Here is a 17497-nt window from a genome sequence, read left to right as displayed (position 1 = left end):
GCTCTAGCAAAACGATCATTTTATACCTTCATCTTCCCCCCTGGAGCTGAGCCCTTCAGTGCAGAAGCACCGCAGTGTGCCCTGGACTCAGAGGCTTCGGCAGCAAGGAAATGTTTTCAGATGACGCTGATATCAATCGGCCTGCTGCTGTTCTCATAGGAAATCGTAAAAAGTAAAAAAGTAGGGTGAATGACACCTAATTCAACTGCATATCCACTTTTCAGCATTCATTGGTGTCGAGTGTGCCACATTCCTTCACCTGAGCTGGTTTTGACTTCGACATTGAAGTGCTTGTTGTTATAATAGAGAGCAAGCCTAAGAAAATAAATGTGAAAAATGTCTTCAGAAATCCCTGGCTCTATTTAAGTTACTTTTGGTGCAATCCACAGATACCTTTGATTGCATTCTGCTTTTCATTTACCATGCATGACGTGTTTTCTGGAGCCAGTGCTGCTCTGCTTATCTAGGACAAGCTGTAATTGTTGAGTACTGCCACCTCCTCATCGTTAGTTTGAGGGATGGCTAAACAGATTTTGTGTGACAGTGGCAGGCCAATTTCCCACAAGCCAAACATGCAGGTGTCTGAGCAGCACTTGAGAAGAGACTGGTAGAGCAAGAATTAGCCTTAATATTCCAACTTTATATTTAATCATAAATACGTGCATTCAAGTGTTGGTCAGTCCTGCCAGTGTACCCTTTATGTGTGTTAAGCTGTTGTCTTGCACCTTAACGATGATTCGCATGGTAACCAAAGTCCCTCATGAGTCATCACTGGCAAGTCATTAGCACTATGCTAAGCTAATGGATCAGTAAATAGATTTTTATGTGGGCATAAATGCTAATTTGCTACACTGCGGCGCACTTCAACGACGCTGTGTTTAGCAAGTCAGCCGAAGCCTCGGGGGTGTGTTTGTGTGTCATTAAGCTCGGCCAGGGATCTATCGTGGATGGGGCAACAGTAACATACAGTGACAAAGGCCTAGGATGCTGAAACACACATGTCTTACCTCGGTGGGGTAACACACACGCGCACACACACACAAACCATACACAAAATGATGATACTTGATAACACTTGAGCAGATTTATAGCTCAGAAATAAAGCTCTAGCACAGATGTAGTGACCTTAGGCCTTTCCACATTTCCCACACACCACCATGTCCATCCACCCACAGCATCCCCACATTTATCCATCATTCCCAATGATAAATGGTGATTGTAATTTTGTTTCTCTGATCATAATCTGTGCAGGAATGTCATTAGTTTGAACATCTGTTACTAACTGAGCCACAGTGTAGGTAGGTACATATAGCACATCTTAAGACTATGTACAAGCCCCTTTGACATAGTGTTCTCAAATGTCAAAATAATAACCATAATCATAATTGTCAAGTATCTTAACTGCTCATAACCTGCTTTGCATGAAGGTGTGATGAACAAAGTGATAATAACACAGTTCATCATAGCTTATTGTCTAGTGATGCAAGGGTTTTCTGATATCCAGAAAAAATACTGTATTGTAGATGGCAGGGGGAAGAATACCGCCCTCGCACCATTTGTTGATCCTGACGCCAGCCTACATCCAACACCCATAGATAGCAAGACAGACATTCAAAATGGAAGGAAACGGCAGTGGGGCCTTGTTGAAAGAACATCACTGAGTGGGAGTTGAGTAGGAATACTGGCTTGGCAGCGACCACAGAAAGCATACATTGAATTTTCACAGCCAACAGGAATGTTCTTGATGATACTGAATAATACATTTCCACTTATTTATTTTTTTAACAGTAAATATTTTTCGCTATTATGTCCCAAATGCACAGAAGCAAAAATAAGAACACTGTCAATCAGTCATTAGTGGGTGCCTTTCTTAAACATTTCTAGAAGTTTTCTAAAAACAACTCTGTGAATTGGCACTGCATGCAGGGAGAATACAGTATAGCCATTTGTAGTGGAGAGTTAAGTAGCAGTACTGGGTTTAATGTAAGAAGTACATTTTAAAGAGGGATGTCCTTAAATGATGATAAATTAGATCCTTACACTCTGTATACTGTATGCTAAAATATATGATGATTTGTGGACAAATTGCATTTTTTGTTCATGGCCACCTGGCCTACAATAATTGATATCATGCACGCTTCATAGTTAGAATTATTTAACGGCAAACGCTTGAATTAAGCCCTGCTTTTAGTTTTTCTATGTTTAAGACAAATTTTCTGAAACCTGTCAGTTTCCAGAATTATAAGAAAAATACTTGACAATGTACAAAAAAACTGTGTGGGAAGATTCATGTTGCATCTAGCAGTTTGAAAAAAATAAAGCACACCACTCTTTGCATTATAATCGGATATCCCACACACTGTTATTTCTTTCCAATAACCACCACTACATTGTGGATGATCCCTTACATGATGGTTATGATACGGGGGCTGTTGCAGTTATAGTACATTACTCTGTGGACCACAGTAAAATACATGGCTACACAGAAAGTATTACACTCAAGTATTTAATTTTAGCCTGGATCTTTTTTTATTGTACAAGTTTGTCTCAGATCTGTAGCAGTGTCGTGCTGGGGGAATAATTTGAATATAGTTTTATTTTGTTGTTTTTTTTTTCAACCTAAGCATCTTGTAAAACAAGTACAGTTTGAGATTAAAGTATAAAATATTCATATATTTCAGGACAACAAAATGTGCTTATAGGCATTGCAGTTTAAGGACAGTGCCTCAGCAGCTTGAGAGTCACAGACTCAGTGACATATCTTAGAGGACTTAGTGTGTGTATAGTATAGTATACTATAGTATAGTAAACCAATCAGATTTGCACATCTTAACAAACCACTTAACAAACAGAGGAGGAGGTCCAGTTAATTGTTTCCAAATTTTCCTAAGATCCAGCTCTTTTCATGGGCTGCCCTTCTCAGTGCCACTGCAGCAGCTCCTGCACCGGCAGTGAGACAAATCAAAGGGATAATTTATTTACGGTGACAGCAAACCAAAGGAGCGATAAACAAAGGCAGCATGAAATCAAAGATATGGGATCAGGTGGAAATTGGTATTTTCGCACTACACAGCTCACTGTTGACCTGGAACACACACCCAAAAACACACACTCACACACACACACACACACCAAATACACACTCCACAGCTCCCGGGAGAAGGCGCTTTCTTTATATCCTCACATGCATACATTAAGATGGAGATGTACATGATTTTTCAGCACAAAGAAATGAATAAAGGGAGCAGGAGGCACATTAACAGGAACACCTGTACATTATATTAAAATCTTTTGCAAATGCAGCTTTGAGTAGCTGTGGTTCTGGTTGTACAGTTGATTGTCCACAAGTTTCAAGGTTGGCGGTTCAGTCTGTCCGTGGAACCCAACATGTGACATGCATCTTGCACATGAGCTCTCCAGCCATTGGTGTGTAAATGTAGGAACTAGTAAAACAAAAAAAAAAAAAAATGAAATACTGAAAATAACCACGATATATCATTCTGAAGCTGCTTTTGCAGAGGCTACATCAGAGAAATGATACTACATCTTGCAGACTGGTTTGTGGAATTTGCATTGTGTTTAGTTTTATTCTGTGTTTTTTGAAAAACCTCAGTGGTGTTCATGTTATTGTGTCCACCTATAATACTTCTCTCAGAAGAATGCCTCTTCTTCTGTTTCTTCTCTGACTGAGACACACAGAACATAAATACATTACTTGGATATATATATATATGTATATACATAACTTCAGACATATCAAGCATCTAAATTTGCACATCCAGGCGGCCAAAACATTTCATATCAAAATATATCAATTTAGACAAGGATTCTGAAATACATTTAATCACACATAAACTGATTTTAATTACAGAATTTAACTTATGTGACATACTGTTGATATTTCCCCAGTTTCCATTGTATCCCCCCAATATAAATATCTCTATGTACTAAAGAAAAGACAAGAAAGAAAATTAAAGGTAAATCCAGGATCCAAATATCCAAGGATCCAACATTTGTAAAATTCCAAATGTGTTTTCTTTTAGTCAGATGGTGAGTTCTGAATTGGGTGTGTCCCAAAAATATACAAGAGTATGAATAATGCATTGACTTATTTCACAGTGTATTTCTGGATGTACACACACACTCACCCACACACAGAAAAACATGTATTCACACACACACACATACACACACACACACACACACCGACAGATGCAAACATGCATCCACGCACGCAAACACACAAAGTATAGACCATTAAAATGAGTCAGGGGTTCGCATCTGCTCAACGCTCCTAGGGATGTGTACAAGATGTGTGAGGTCCATTGACAGAAAACTACTCTTCTCGTCTATGTTGGCACCACATTAAAAAAAAAAAAAAAAAAAAGATATAAGCTAAGCCATCCAAAATGTCCAGGTTTCACCCTCATGATCTTCATTGGGTGAGGAAGGACAGTCGGCTCATCTCTGTCGTCTCTTCCGCGGCTTTTATGCTGTTTCACAGCGTCCCTTCTGGTGAGCGTATGCAGAGATTTTGGCAGATACAGCCTCGTAAAGTTTGACCCAGCCAAATGAAAGAAAGGTGTTAAAGGCTAGGATCCGATGGACAATACAGCCTGGCTCAACCTCAGTAAAGTCATAATTCTTTTGCAACGAACTGTCATTAAAGAAACTTGGCTGGGCTATAACCCTGAACGGCTTCATAGCGGCCACAGTAAAGAAGACGAAGGAGCTGACTTTTGAAAGACCTTCTGACAAGTCTAAATCAAGCCACAAAGGTACAAAATAAAAAAGAGCCATCCCCTGCAGTCCAGGCAGTGACTAAGAAAAATAAAAGGCCAAGTACTTGAATGAATACCCAGCTGCCCTGTTGATAACCGTTCCTCACAGGGATTTTGCTCTACGATGAGTTCATGAATGTGGCTGTGGTGAAAGTTCAGTGTTGATGATGGTGTACCATACCCTTCACCTAAAACCTCTAAAAAGTTTTCAGAGGTCAGCCGAGGGACTTTTACTGTGGTGAGTGGAGAAGCTCTGGGTTATGTCATTTTTAATTGAAGGTCAGGGCTGGTGTGAAGTTCATGAGCTTCATTGGTGAATGGACACGATTTCGGGTGTAGTCACTGGCCTCAGTTCCTTTTGGAACACGGATGTCAATGAACCTGCAGAGGAGGAAAGGAAAGAAGATACAAAGATCATACACAGAAGCACAAAACAAGGCTGTGTTTAGTGTATGTAGGCTTCTTAAATTTGTTTAAAACTAAATTCACTTAATAATAATTTCTTATGCACAATATTCATAGCCTTGCTTGCATGTAACGCAATAAAACAGTGTGATCTGAGTTTATAAAAGGGGAGGAATTTGCTCCCCTTTAATTTTTTTTAATATCACATGCTTGTCTACCTGAGTTTCACAAGCACCGTTTTGTCCCACAGCACTGTCAGATGGAAATATGTATTTGTTTTTGTTAATCAAAAATGATTTATTTATTTTCCTCTCATGATGCACAGCAAGGAGAAAAAATAAATCAATGACAACAACAATAATCAGTCCAGCGCCTCCACCGCACTCCACTCACTGCAGTTTCTATTTTCATTTGTAGCAGCTCAAGTGAAACACTTCATATGCAACACATGATCAAATGAAGAATTTAACCACCGACTCAAATTCATTTCTTGTCATTCTGTGCTTTTGTGCAGTCTGACATTATGAACAGGATTCTGGATTAGGCCAATTTCACTATTTGCATTGTCAGTCTAATATAAAAGGGATAGGGACATGTTTTAGAGGATTCACAGTTAGAGGAGTGTCATGACACTCGGTGTTCTCTGGCTCAGGCAGAATATATTGACACTGAAGCCTGTGGGACAATAGAAAAACATTTTGGATTAAATTATCTTTTTTTTTTCTTCTTCTTTTTTTTAACCTGCCACTGATAGCGGTACCAGAGCTATCACTCAACACATAGAACACACTGTTAATAGGTGTCGCAGGTTTGCCTTCCACTGTGTCCATGGCTGTTGTGTCCTGAGCAAGCATCTAACACCCAAATTGCTCCCCAGGCACAGCCCCTAGAGGCTGCAGCCCACTGCTCCAACTGTACACACTACTGTGTGAACAAATGGATGGGTCAAACAGCAGGAGCACATTTCCCCATTGCGGTCTAATTAAGGGTTACAATTTATTTATTTATTTAATAGAAGTCTAAATAATCCAGTATATTTAATGAATACATCTCATTAAAAGGCATTACTAAAGTGGCAAGAAAGGCAAGAAAAAGCTCAGTTTTAAGCGTCTGTTGAGAAATGGGTTCATATTAGTATATATAGTATATAAATCTCCATGTGGAATACATTTCACCTTCACTGAAATTCTTTAGCTAATGACTTAATTTCACCTGATCATTTGATCAGGAAAACCATTTGAATGTTAATAGGATTCTGCCATGAATATGTTATATGGATAAATCCATAAATGTTAATATATAAATGATTCAGGGTGACAGTGGACAAATGTGACACCCCAGGACAGGCCGTATAAATCATTCAGACACTTAAACATGAGTTGGCAAATCCACACAGAATTGCACAAATTCCCAGGGCTGGCAAATAAATATTTATGATGCCCCGAATTCCCCTTTTCTCCCTGTCCTTGGTAATTGTGCGTGATTCATTTTGTTTTCTCGGTGGAAGAGGAAAAATCAATCTTAGAATATTGGCTAGGAGACATAAAGTATGCAGATTCCAAATGCCTTTGGTTTTTTTGCACAATATAAAAGCTTTACAGATGCGTAGTCAATGTTCCTCTGAGAGGAATTCAGTTAAGACTTTAGGACATTTCCATGTTTTTAAGAGTAAAGAAAAGAGTTTACGGAACATAACATGCCAGGAGAGTAGGCTAACCCACCTCTGACTCCAATTTACCTGCGGACTTCTTATAAGTGGGTATCTACTGGGAGGAATGTTGGCAAGCAAGCAAAACTCTACAAATCTCTTAATGTAATATTTGTTTTTGCTTTTTTGTTTTGTTTTTAATATAACAGTGGTGCTTTTAAGTTCATCATTATGCATTTTCGAACTGAAAATAATCCTTTTGGTTTCCCTTTCTCCCCACTGATACATCAAAGTGATTATATTTCCATTGTACCATATCCACATCATGGATGACCTTTATTTATAATCTGTAGTCAATGTGGTACTTTGACATACATGGTCAATAGAAACTAGTGGCTGATTCAATCCAGGTCAGAGCTGTACTCAACCTTTATACAACTCAGAATTTGAACCCTGCATTCTTTTAGTTGCTGTTTCATATTAAAGATTTTAATTCTGCTTTCTACAGCATCCAGCAATCGCTGGCTTTTAGTTGTTTGTAAGCTTAAGTGAACTGTACCAGTTCAATGTACCCAGCATGCAAATCAGCATAAAACACTACATCAGTAAAATGAACTCATACTTGCTGTTTTGCTCTGCATCCTACGATGGCTCCTTGGGCAAAGGCTGGAAAAGAAAAGTAGAAGGTCAGGACTAAGAGAACATACGGCCAGGCCTCACTAACACTTATTCAACTTTCCCAGCACATATTGGCCTTGGACGCAGAGTAGCATATGTCCATTTAAAAGCACAGATGGCACATCTTCCAATTATATCTAAGGCTAGACGAAAGAAGCTGAAGGTTATTTTGTTCTCTACCAGTTTTTATGATCTCCGAGGACACCGCTTCCCTCTTCAACCAGAAAATACGGGTGAATAATGGTCAGCTCCATCTGCATTAACAAGTGAGCAACCTTTCTGTTTTTCTATCAATAAAATCACTCATATTATTATTATTATTATTATTATTTTTTTTTTACCACAGTAGGGATGAGGCAAGGTGATGAACAGTGTTTCCCTTAGTTTCTTTGTGAACATAACTTCTTGTCGCCTGCATTTATCTTGAAGAAGATACAATGACAGTAGGTGTTTTCCCTCTGACCACAGAAAGAAAACAGCTCCCTTGCCTTCTTAATATTGGTGAATGAGCCACTTTTGTGTAGATAATGACTCGGCTAATCATAATCAGGAAGCTAATGGTCTGTTTAGTCAATCAGAGGAGCCAAAGCGAGACGGCTGTCTGGGCAGCACATTGGCATTCTCAGCAGCCGCTGCTCTTCTCTCAGTTGTGCCAGGCTTTTTCTGCAGCCCACCCTCCCTCCCCATGTCGTTCTGTGATCTGTCGCTCTGTCTGTCCCACTGGCCGACTGGTCCCATTGCTGTCGAAGAAATTCAGCCCTCTGAAGAGGCGCTGATCCATCACACCTCTCCAGCAGCATGTCATCTAAATGCTAAGTACTTCCACTGCATCTTTAAATCAAAACAAGAAAAGAAATGAGCCGGGCGGCCAGCGGGTGGAAGGGATAAAAGCTTATAAGGACACAATGGAATCTGCAGAGCAAACCCTTAGCTTTCTGATTATGTTCATTTTTGAGAGAGAAGAGTAACTGAGTGAGAGGAACATGCATGAGGAACCCAGAGACCTTGTTATCCCTTCAAATATACAAGGAAAAAGGAGAAGGGATGACTTTTGTTACACACAACCCAATGGTTCTTCAAAGAAAATGGTTTGCCGTTTGATTTCACTCCAAACATCATAAATGGACCTCAGCAGCTCCCACAATAGGACTCTCTCATTCTCCTTTGCCTCCCAGCCTCAGTAGAAGTCCTAGCTATCGATTAGAGAGATTCTTGAAGTCGGAGCAGAGTGCTGAGGAGGCAGAAGCGGTCGGCACTATTAACTGCTCCTACTAATTAAAAGGGTAACAAGGTGAGGTTGGCCCCACGGGACGAACTGTGCAAGAGATGGAGCCGGCTGTTTGCCTGCCATGCACACCGGTAAACAGTGCTCACTGCCTATGGTGTTTACAAGCCTGGAATCCAAGGACATCGAAGACATATTCATCTCCCGCTGGCAGGAGAGATGAGGGAGATTCACAGATAAAGAGTGTGAGAGAGAAAGCACACTAACCAGTGCTTTCCTAATTGCTTATGTTGTGGTGAAATGGAAATATTTGGACCTTGTATCTGAGCTCGGGGTGCCCTCATTTCATTACCACTTGTAAACACTGAGCACTGTGCATGAATGATAAAGTTTCGCAGTTCAAATGAGGTGCCCACTGTGGCTCTTGGAGAGAGCGCCCATGGAGATTGGCAAAAATATTAAGGGATTCAATTAATTCTCTTCCTTATCATCAGCGCAGCATATTTTAGGATCAAAGTATTTTCAAAATAGAGTATGCATCACATTACACAAATACAATCCTCAGCCAATACAGCTCCCAAGAACCTTTGTCGCTGAGAGGAAAAGCCACCACAGGTACAGCAGACAGCTTGTTTGCTTAGTGCTCTAGGGGAAACAAAGCTGAGATTGCATATCTGCCACTTTAAGCAACAAAATTGTCACCAGCAGCCCACCCTGCCATTATGGGGACAGACACTGTGCCATCAGTGCAGTAACTAAAAATCTTTTCCTCAGGGGCCTCTGCTAACAAGTGGACTCCTGCACAGGACTTAGTGGGTTTCATCAGACTGAGCTTCATAGGGGTCTCAGTCATTACCAGCCACTGGAGCTGCTGTTGTTATTAAGCTAACAAGGACAGCCAAAGCTCACTGAAGACCCTGAGTGGATGCTTTGTGGTCAGAGTATGATGAACAAAAGTATCAGAGCATCAGACTCACAGGTATCTCATAGGAGCAAAAGCTGATTTGTTTGTGCTCAAATCCTATGGATTTAAACAACACAGAGATCTTGCATGAAAGGTTTCAGCTCTTTAAAGTTGTGCTGGTTTATATACTATAGAATATAGTTATAAAAACATTCATTTTTAATTCAAGTAAATAACCACCTGCTACACTCGAGTAATGACGACAGAATGTAGAAGACTTTACAACAACTATTTCACCATATACATGTACATACATATAAATGATGGACAGGCATTTTTCTTTGTACAACAGAGAAGAAGAGGGTTTCCAGGCTGCTGTTGATCATAATTTACTCCGTTACAAATGGATGTGATATCTTTGACTGGTAGTGTATACAGTATGACTTAATCCTAGAGAAGAGTAGTATTAAAAATGGATTAAAAGCAACTGAAATGCTAAACTTAAAGTAAGCAAACGTTCTTTTGACCGACATACAAAAAAATGCTACAACTAATTACAGATGCTCAGCACACACCACCCCCAACATTCACTCAAAAAGTACTATCCCACAATCTGGGGGAGGCCAAGATGCCTGTGGCTGATGGCTGAAATATTTAGATGATTTATTTTTGTGTAATTTAAAATTTGTTGCGCAGCTTTTGCTTGAAATCATGCTTATTATTTTCAGATATGCAATTAAATTCCAAAGCCATCCCTTTCTGTGTGCTTTGACCATCAACCAATAAGTGTTTAGTACCAGTGAAATACATGCTACCTTGTAAATTATAACACTACATTTTGTTTATTCCTAGTATTGTTTATAAAATCTTAAACTGCCAAGCAACTATTGCTGTCAAAGCTAACTGTAGCTGCCAAATAAAACAGGTAAGGTAAAATGAGCAATCTGTTTCTCTGAAAGTTGATATAGTATTAGTAGCCTATAGTAACAAACAGGAAAATACTTCAAATGTATACATTTATACTTTAGGAGCATTTATTGCATTCTACCAGTAGAAATAATTCATTTTTATTTTTTATTTTATTTAACCTTTATTTAACCAGGAAATAATAATAAAACAAAACAACAAACAAACAAACAAACAAACAAAAAACGTTAAAACAGCAAAACACCTCACCTCATACTGATCACCAACTGCGTTCGGTAAGAGGACATGTGCATTCAGTACTCAAATGGACCTAAATATAGGATTAAAATGGACTGTATATAAATATGCATTGGCCAAATTGACACTAGTTATGCTAGCATTATATTAACTGCCTAAAATTATGGAAACCATCCTTCTGAATTTGATGTATACTTTGGTGTTCTAGTTTGGCCCGGAGGAGGTTTTTCTTGGAGGTGGAGCTTATGACCCGTAATGCAGCCAGCCACTAGGGGGAGCTCTACTTGCTTTGGCTTCACTTTAAACGAGAACCAGGTCTGGGATTATTTTTCCAGCTTGACTACATCTTTGGCTGGTACCTTATAGCTGGTGGGCATCACAGGAGAGCAGCACTAATTATTAAAAACAGTAGAAAAAATCCAAAAGGCTCAAAAGCATCAGAGTTTTGAAATCAGATGACACTCAGCTTGTGTGAATGTGTCTAAACTGTAAAAAAAAGTCTTTCTGCATAACTTCTTCCAAAAGCCTGTGTAAAAATACAGCCTATGGTTCTGCCAGTTTCACTCAGGCCACAACACTGGAGACAACCAGCATGCAGGGGGAAAAAATTACAGTTCAAAGCCTGGAAATGACACAATTTCAACTAGAGGATCAGGATACAGTTTGCTGACAGTGACAGCAGAAGGGAGTACATTCCGACAGAAAAGAAAAAGGGGCAACATGTGCCTGAAGAAGTCAAACTGACAAAAGGCGTCTGTTAATCGATAATGGCAGCACCGGAGGAAACAAAAACAAAACAACAATGCAACCTTTTTTTTACACCATGTAAATGAATGCCAAAGGAAACATTAAAAATGGAAAATGTAATCATGGAGCTCCCTGCAGCATGCCGGTACAATAACACAACACCTACGATAACAGAAATGAAAAATGGAAATAGAATAGTGGATTCCCTCCTTTGCTAACATCTCTATCAATCTAACCTAGTTCAATATATTTTCTGCATTACTCCACACGCTATCTCCTCTAGACTGATGATCATGCCACAGCATCCGACAGAAGAAGAAACCAAAAAAGCACATTTTTCTTTTCTGCTTGATGAATAGAAGCTCTGCAAATGAAACTGAATTAAACTGTATATCTGCTTATTGAGCATAACCTCTTTGTAGTGCAGTGTATGCTTCGCAGTGGCACACATGTTGTGTCAATATCAGTCATTTTTTAAATGTGCAAAGCAGTCCGGCTACAGTATGTTATCCCTGAGGATCCACAGAGAGACTGCCAGATACAATATGACAGGAGTGCTGTCGGTTGACAAACAGGAATGCTTATGAAAGCCCTGTGGTGGACCAGTTAGACATAAAAGCTGCGCCCATGTTCTTTTGTCTGTATCAACAGTACATTAAAATGAATCATTCCAGTTAATTGCAGATTTACATTATTTCTTGGCAGAAACAGCTAATCTCCAACAAACATAAAACTGTGCTTTTTTTTAACCCAACACCATCAAAATCAAGATTTTATTAACTGCGTAGAATTGTCAGGATTAACTTGCTGGTGCATAGTATTTAATATTTTCAACCGCGAATGAAAGTCAGTGGAGCGTTGAAGGACACAGTGCACTGCATGCACATCTAATATCTGAAAATGTCCTGGCCTGGGTTTTCAAGGCATTTTGAAGATGCTAACACTTCTCTAATGACTTGTATTCCTGATTTCCTCACCAATATTTTATTGGTGTACTAGAAACAAGACCATTCATAACACATCCTCTCACTCAGGGCACATGCGCACTGTATGCATCTATCACAGACTTTGGCGCAACAGTTACTGTTGAGGAATCAGCCTACTTTACTTCTCTTATTATGGGTTTTATTTAGGTTAAATTAATGTTGCTGGTCAGTACTACACTTGAGTGATGTCATCATGACAACTACATTTATCTTATGCTGCCTTCCCACTAAGAATCCTTTCACAAGAAAAACACTTCAAAAAATGAAAGATAAGTGCAAAGTCACAGCCATGCTAATGAAATTGAAAAGCGAAAAAATGCACAGAAGGACCTCTTGAAAATGAGCTTTTATTCTAAGTAAGAGTTGTTTAGCTAAAGATTTGGTAAAATCAAGAAAAAAATGTGCCTCTAAAAATGAAATCACATTTACAGATTAAAGATTGGCCGCTAATGTAAGCCATCACCACCACCAGCCGTCATGCTTTTCAGCTTGTCTTTTACAGACCTTTTCAGCAGCATTATCGTTTGTCACGGACTGTCTCTAAGTCGCTTGGAATGCATCAGTCTTCCCGAGGTGCACATGAATCACTACATACAGTTTAGAAGTTTAAATATGACATACAAACATTTTTTCTCCCCAGAAACAGAGCTTGAAGGTGATAAATCAGGAAAGCTAAGGCGCCTCTGTTTTTCTTCTTGACTAATGTTATATTTAGTTGTATTGCATCAGCAGCACATAAGCAATATGTGCCTCTAAAAAGAGAATTGTATGAGTGTCTGTATCTGCGGAAATCTACACTTATTCTTCATATAATTACAATTGCGCATAACATTTAAAAAGCACATTTAAATCAGAACAACAATGACAGGTAATAAAAAGATTCAACATTTTAGTAAATGGGAACAAATCCCATAAAAAAAAAAAAGAAAAAACTTGTGTTAAGGTGTTAGCAGAAAACTTCTTCAGCATCTATGGCTAAATCCCAACTCCTCTGTTTTCTACTGAAGGCAAGAGTCTTTTAAGGGTGCACCTAAATACAAAGCATTATTTTAGTGGGGTCAGTAGTTTCCTGAAACATTGTTGTCACTATAACTTTAGCAAATCTAATTCAAGAGTAAACAGCAAACAGTTTATTTATTGTTTTTATTTATTTATTTTGGTAATCAATTAAGTACTGCTCATAGGTCCATTTATGCTTGAACACTGACACAACATTCACATTGAAGTTAGAGGAAAGGGTTTGGGATTTGCATCCCTGAATAAAAAAAGGGGGGGGGGGGCTCAAATGTAAATGGACAAATTAACAAAGTTGTAAATAAGATGTTCATTTATCCCTTGCAAGCATTGACTGCCTCAGCTCTGTAACTAAGAACATAACCAAGAAATGGGTTTCCTCCTTGTGCTCCTTTAAGGCTCCAGGCTTCAGTTGTTGTTTGTTTGTGGGTCTTTTTGTCTTTAGTTTTGTCTTCAGCAAATGGAATGTAGATCGATCAGCTGACTGACTCAGCCATTGCAGAATATTCCTCTTCCTTAGCTAAAAAATCTCCTGGGTGGCTGGGTGTGTGGGACTGACTCAAAATCAAATAGGGTCTGTGTTCATGGTAATGAGAGAATATGTCACCCCATGCAACAGTGTGGCTCACTGATGCGTTTTTAATAGTTTTTAGAGAACAACAGCAGCGGAGCTCCATTTCACAAGAGCAGTGAATGAGACTTTGGCTTCACTTATTAGTGGGATAAATTCATCGTTGGTTGTCTTTATCATGAGATTTATCTTGTGTACGATGTTGCCTGCAGGGCTGAGATAATTCCGTCTGCTCCTTGTTCAATTTGAAATAACTCACCAGTGTAAAAGAAACCCAATAAAGTCAAGAGGAGCTGAATTGTGGTTGCAGGAAAGATGTCTGTACAATACAAGTTTTCAGCAGGCATTTTGAAAAATAAAACACCATTTCAGATAGATGACGTGCAAGGACAGTTTTGAGGAGTGAAGACTCTGTTGTAAACCTTGTGCTTCAAGTTCATTCATGCTTGGACATCTTTTTCTGTCCCTTTACATTAATGATACCAGGACAACAAAAGACCTCTCATCTCTAGCATTGCTCTCCAACCAGTAGCTAATCAACAATCCATTTCATAAAGCCCCAGACAAGCAGTTGTGTTGCTGACAGAGTTTGGGAGTGTGTTGCACTGGCTTTTAGATGCAAGCTCATTAGAAGTCTCTGGTCAGATGGGTTGCCAGCACAGCAGTGACCATGGAGACACATGACTTGGCTGCCTGGCCATTTGTCGTAGACACTGAAGCCTTTATAACTGAGGTGCTAGCAAGTGTTACATAACGCCACTGTGGAACTACATCATCTGTCCATGTAATATTCTCACCCCTTATGAAAGAGGTGAGAAATTCTTCATAACTGCCCAGGAACATTTGTATTGACATGGTGCCATGAATCCACTTATTCTATTTGATTCGTCTCTCTGCAATCTATTTGTAATGTTACCCAATTAAATGCCTTTTCTCTAGTTCCCACAAAGGTGCAGCTTTTCCTCTTTTTTTCATGTTTAAAGATTTTTGTGTCATATGGCATCTTTTCAAAAAGCTTGCAGTGCTAACTGGCTATGATGTCTTCATGTGTTTGCAGCAATACTGGCGGGACTGCACACATTCCACTAGCCATTTGTCCTGGCCGAGGCTGGAACAAAGAGCACATAGCTGGAGGAGTGCCACCAGAGCAGAAAAAAGAGCATGCTTAAATACATGATGCAAGCCTCTCTGACCTACTGGGTTGTGTGTGTTTGTGGGTATGCTGTTCATTTTGCAACTCTCCTTCGTTCTGGCAGTGGCAGTGGCATTTGTTGTGTGGGTGTAGGGACTTTTTTCCCTTGCTACTATCCAGTATTGTCTGAAATGTGAAACCACAGTCTGACTAGGATCAAATCGGGGTTTCAAGTACTTACATTTCATAAATTTAGCCCCCTTCCTTCTGTGAAGTGACACAATATTTGGGAAAATAGTCTGTTCTCATTCTTCACTGAAGGGACCATTCTGATATAGTTTCAGTTTGAGCCCGTCACATTGCATAGGCAAAGCATTAGCAAAGGCTGATATTAGAGCTCAGTGCTCCCAACAGAGCTCTCGCTGAGCAGAGAGCAAGTGATGCAATCTCACAACCCCAATGCTTGCCTGAAATGAGAAAAATTATTTTGCTGTCCTAAATTCTGCCAGTCTGTCTTGTCAATTTTCAACATGACAACCATTTCCATCTTCTGTGCAGTCACACACTTCTGACATGTAAACTGCGCTCTTGTGTAACCGAGCAATTCCTGTCCACACCCCCCTGTCAAGTGTATAAAACCAGCCTCATAACACCTCGCCCCAGCCCTCCTGAATTGCACTTTCCACCTCGGAGAATATCATATGTAGACCTTTCAGCAGCTCACTAGTGAAGACAAATTGCCAGCTTGTTTGGTGGGGTGGAGTGGGGAGGCCAGCGACTCCAGAGAGTGATTCATATTAATGGCTAGCTGGCAGTAGAGAGCGGGCTGCATATGCAAACTCCATTAGCAGGTTAGGCTGAAGTGTGTGACCTGGCAGTGCCACCATGAGATGCATACACAGGAGGGCAGGCATCAAGGAGGAGGCTGTGTTTGGAAAAAGGTGCAGGTGCAGATGAATATTTTTAATATGGAGGTATAATGTGGTTAGCCTCGAATATCACCTAATCAACACATCATGTTGATGATAGTGTTTAATTGAAACATTTATTACAACTGTTAATAATGTAACGTGTACAGTCAGTATATACTATAAAGATGTAATAAATTGGTAATAATGGACAACAATACAGTTGTAAACAGGAAACTGTGTTTATTAAATGTGTTTGTTAATAACCTCAACTCTTGGTTGGCTGCAGCACAGGTAATTAAACTTTTAACAAAATATTGTCAAATACCATATATTATTGATGACATTATTGATGACTGATATCTTTATTGATGTCAGGAAATGCCATATTATCATGATACATCACTACATTATAAAACAGGCTACAGACTGCATTTGTAGATGTTTAAAGTTTCAGTTTTAAACCCTGACATTCCTGTCCGTTATGGATCTAGACGGTCACCTCACCAGTTAATCATGTCCATGTTCACAGTATAAGTGGAAGCTCCAAATCATACAATGAACATCTTGCTAATTGAGCTGTGGATCAAAAATTCTGGCACTGTGTATTAAGAGTTACCAATTTACATGAACAAAGCATTGGACAAATTATTAAACATATTAATCATTTAGAGTTTTCTCGACAGCTTGTTTGCCTATGTTTGTCATGAAGCAGAAAAGGCCATGGACAAGGAACTGTTAAACCTCAGTAGTTTATCCTCATGGGAGCATGACTGTACTGTATTAAATTATCTCCCTCTTTCATTAGAAGATTTCTGATATGCTAAGTTTGCATTTTAGCCTGAAGACCAGAATGCAAAGAGAAGAAAGTCTGTCTTTCAGGTTATAAGATACATTTTGGCCTATAATGAAAGTGGAAGAGGAAGGCGTATGGAGTGTGCTAAAAAAAAAAAAAAAATCAATGGAAGTTGTTAATACTGACCCAACACGTGACCCAAATGACCAAACCAAATGACATAGTGATGTGTCCGGTGATTAGTCATTGAGGAGTCTTGCTATAGACCAAAATGAACAGGATGATTTTCTCATTATCAGGCCCCACCAAGGGCTATATTAGGAATGGGTCTGATTTTCAAGGCAAAAAGCCTGTGCAGGTTCACCCCTCTTGCTGCTAACCCAAAAAAGATTACATGACAACAGACATAGCTCTATAGGGAAAGATAGATACTCAATGTATAAGGTAAATAAATGTGAACATAATCATTAGCTGCTGAAAAACAAAATGGAACAACCAAGTCACAACATTTTTTGACATAAATAAAATAAAATGATTT

At 39.3% G+C, this 17497-nt stretch overlaps 1 protein-coding gene across 1 annotated transcript in view; it reads right to left on the bottom strand.

Annotated features, from left to right (window-relative positions):
- Positions 1-1736: 1736 nt before the first annotated feature.
- The window catches only part of tafa5l (TAFA chemokine like family member 5, like), a 42211-nt gene continuing 26450 nt past the window's right edge, over positions 1737-17497 (bottom strand). The window contains exons 4-5 of the mRNA XM_047573543.1: positions 7457-7500; positions 1737-5162 (exon numbers count right to left, since the gene is read on the bottom strand). Of these exons, the coding sequence (XP_047429499.1) occupies positions 7477-7500 (24 nt within the window). The 3' untranslated portion in view covers positions 1737-5162; positions 7457-7476. The remainder of the gene's footprint in view (positions 5163-7456; positions 7501-17497) is intronic.

This window comes from Mugil cephalus, chromosome 1 (genome assembly GCF_022458985.1).
Source record: "Mugil cephalus isolate CIBA_MC_2020 chromosome 1, CIBA_Mcephalus_1.1, whole genome shotgun sequence".
NCBI classification, from domain to species: domain Eukaryota; kingdom Metazoa; phylum Chordata; class Actinopteri; order Mugiliformes; family Mugilidae; genus Mugil; species Mugil cephalus.
This window is presented reverse-complemented; position numbering and strand designations above follow the sequence as displayed.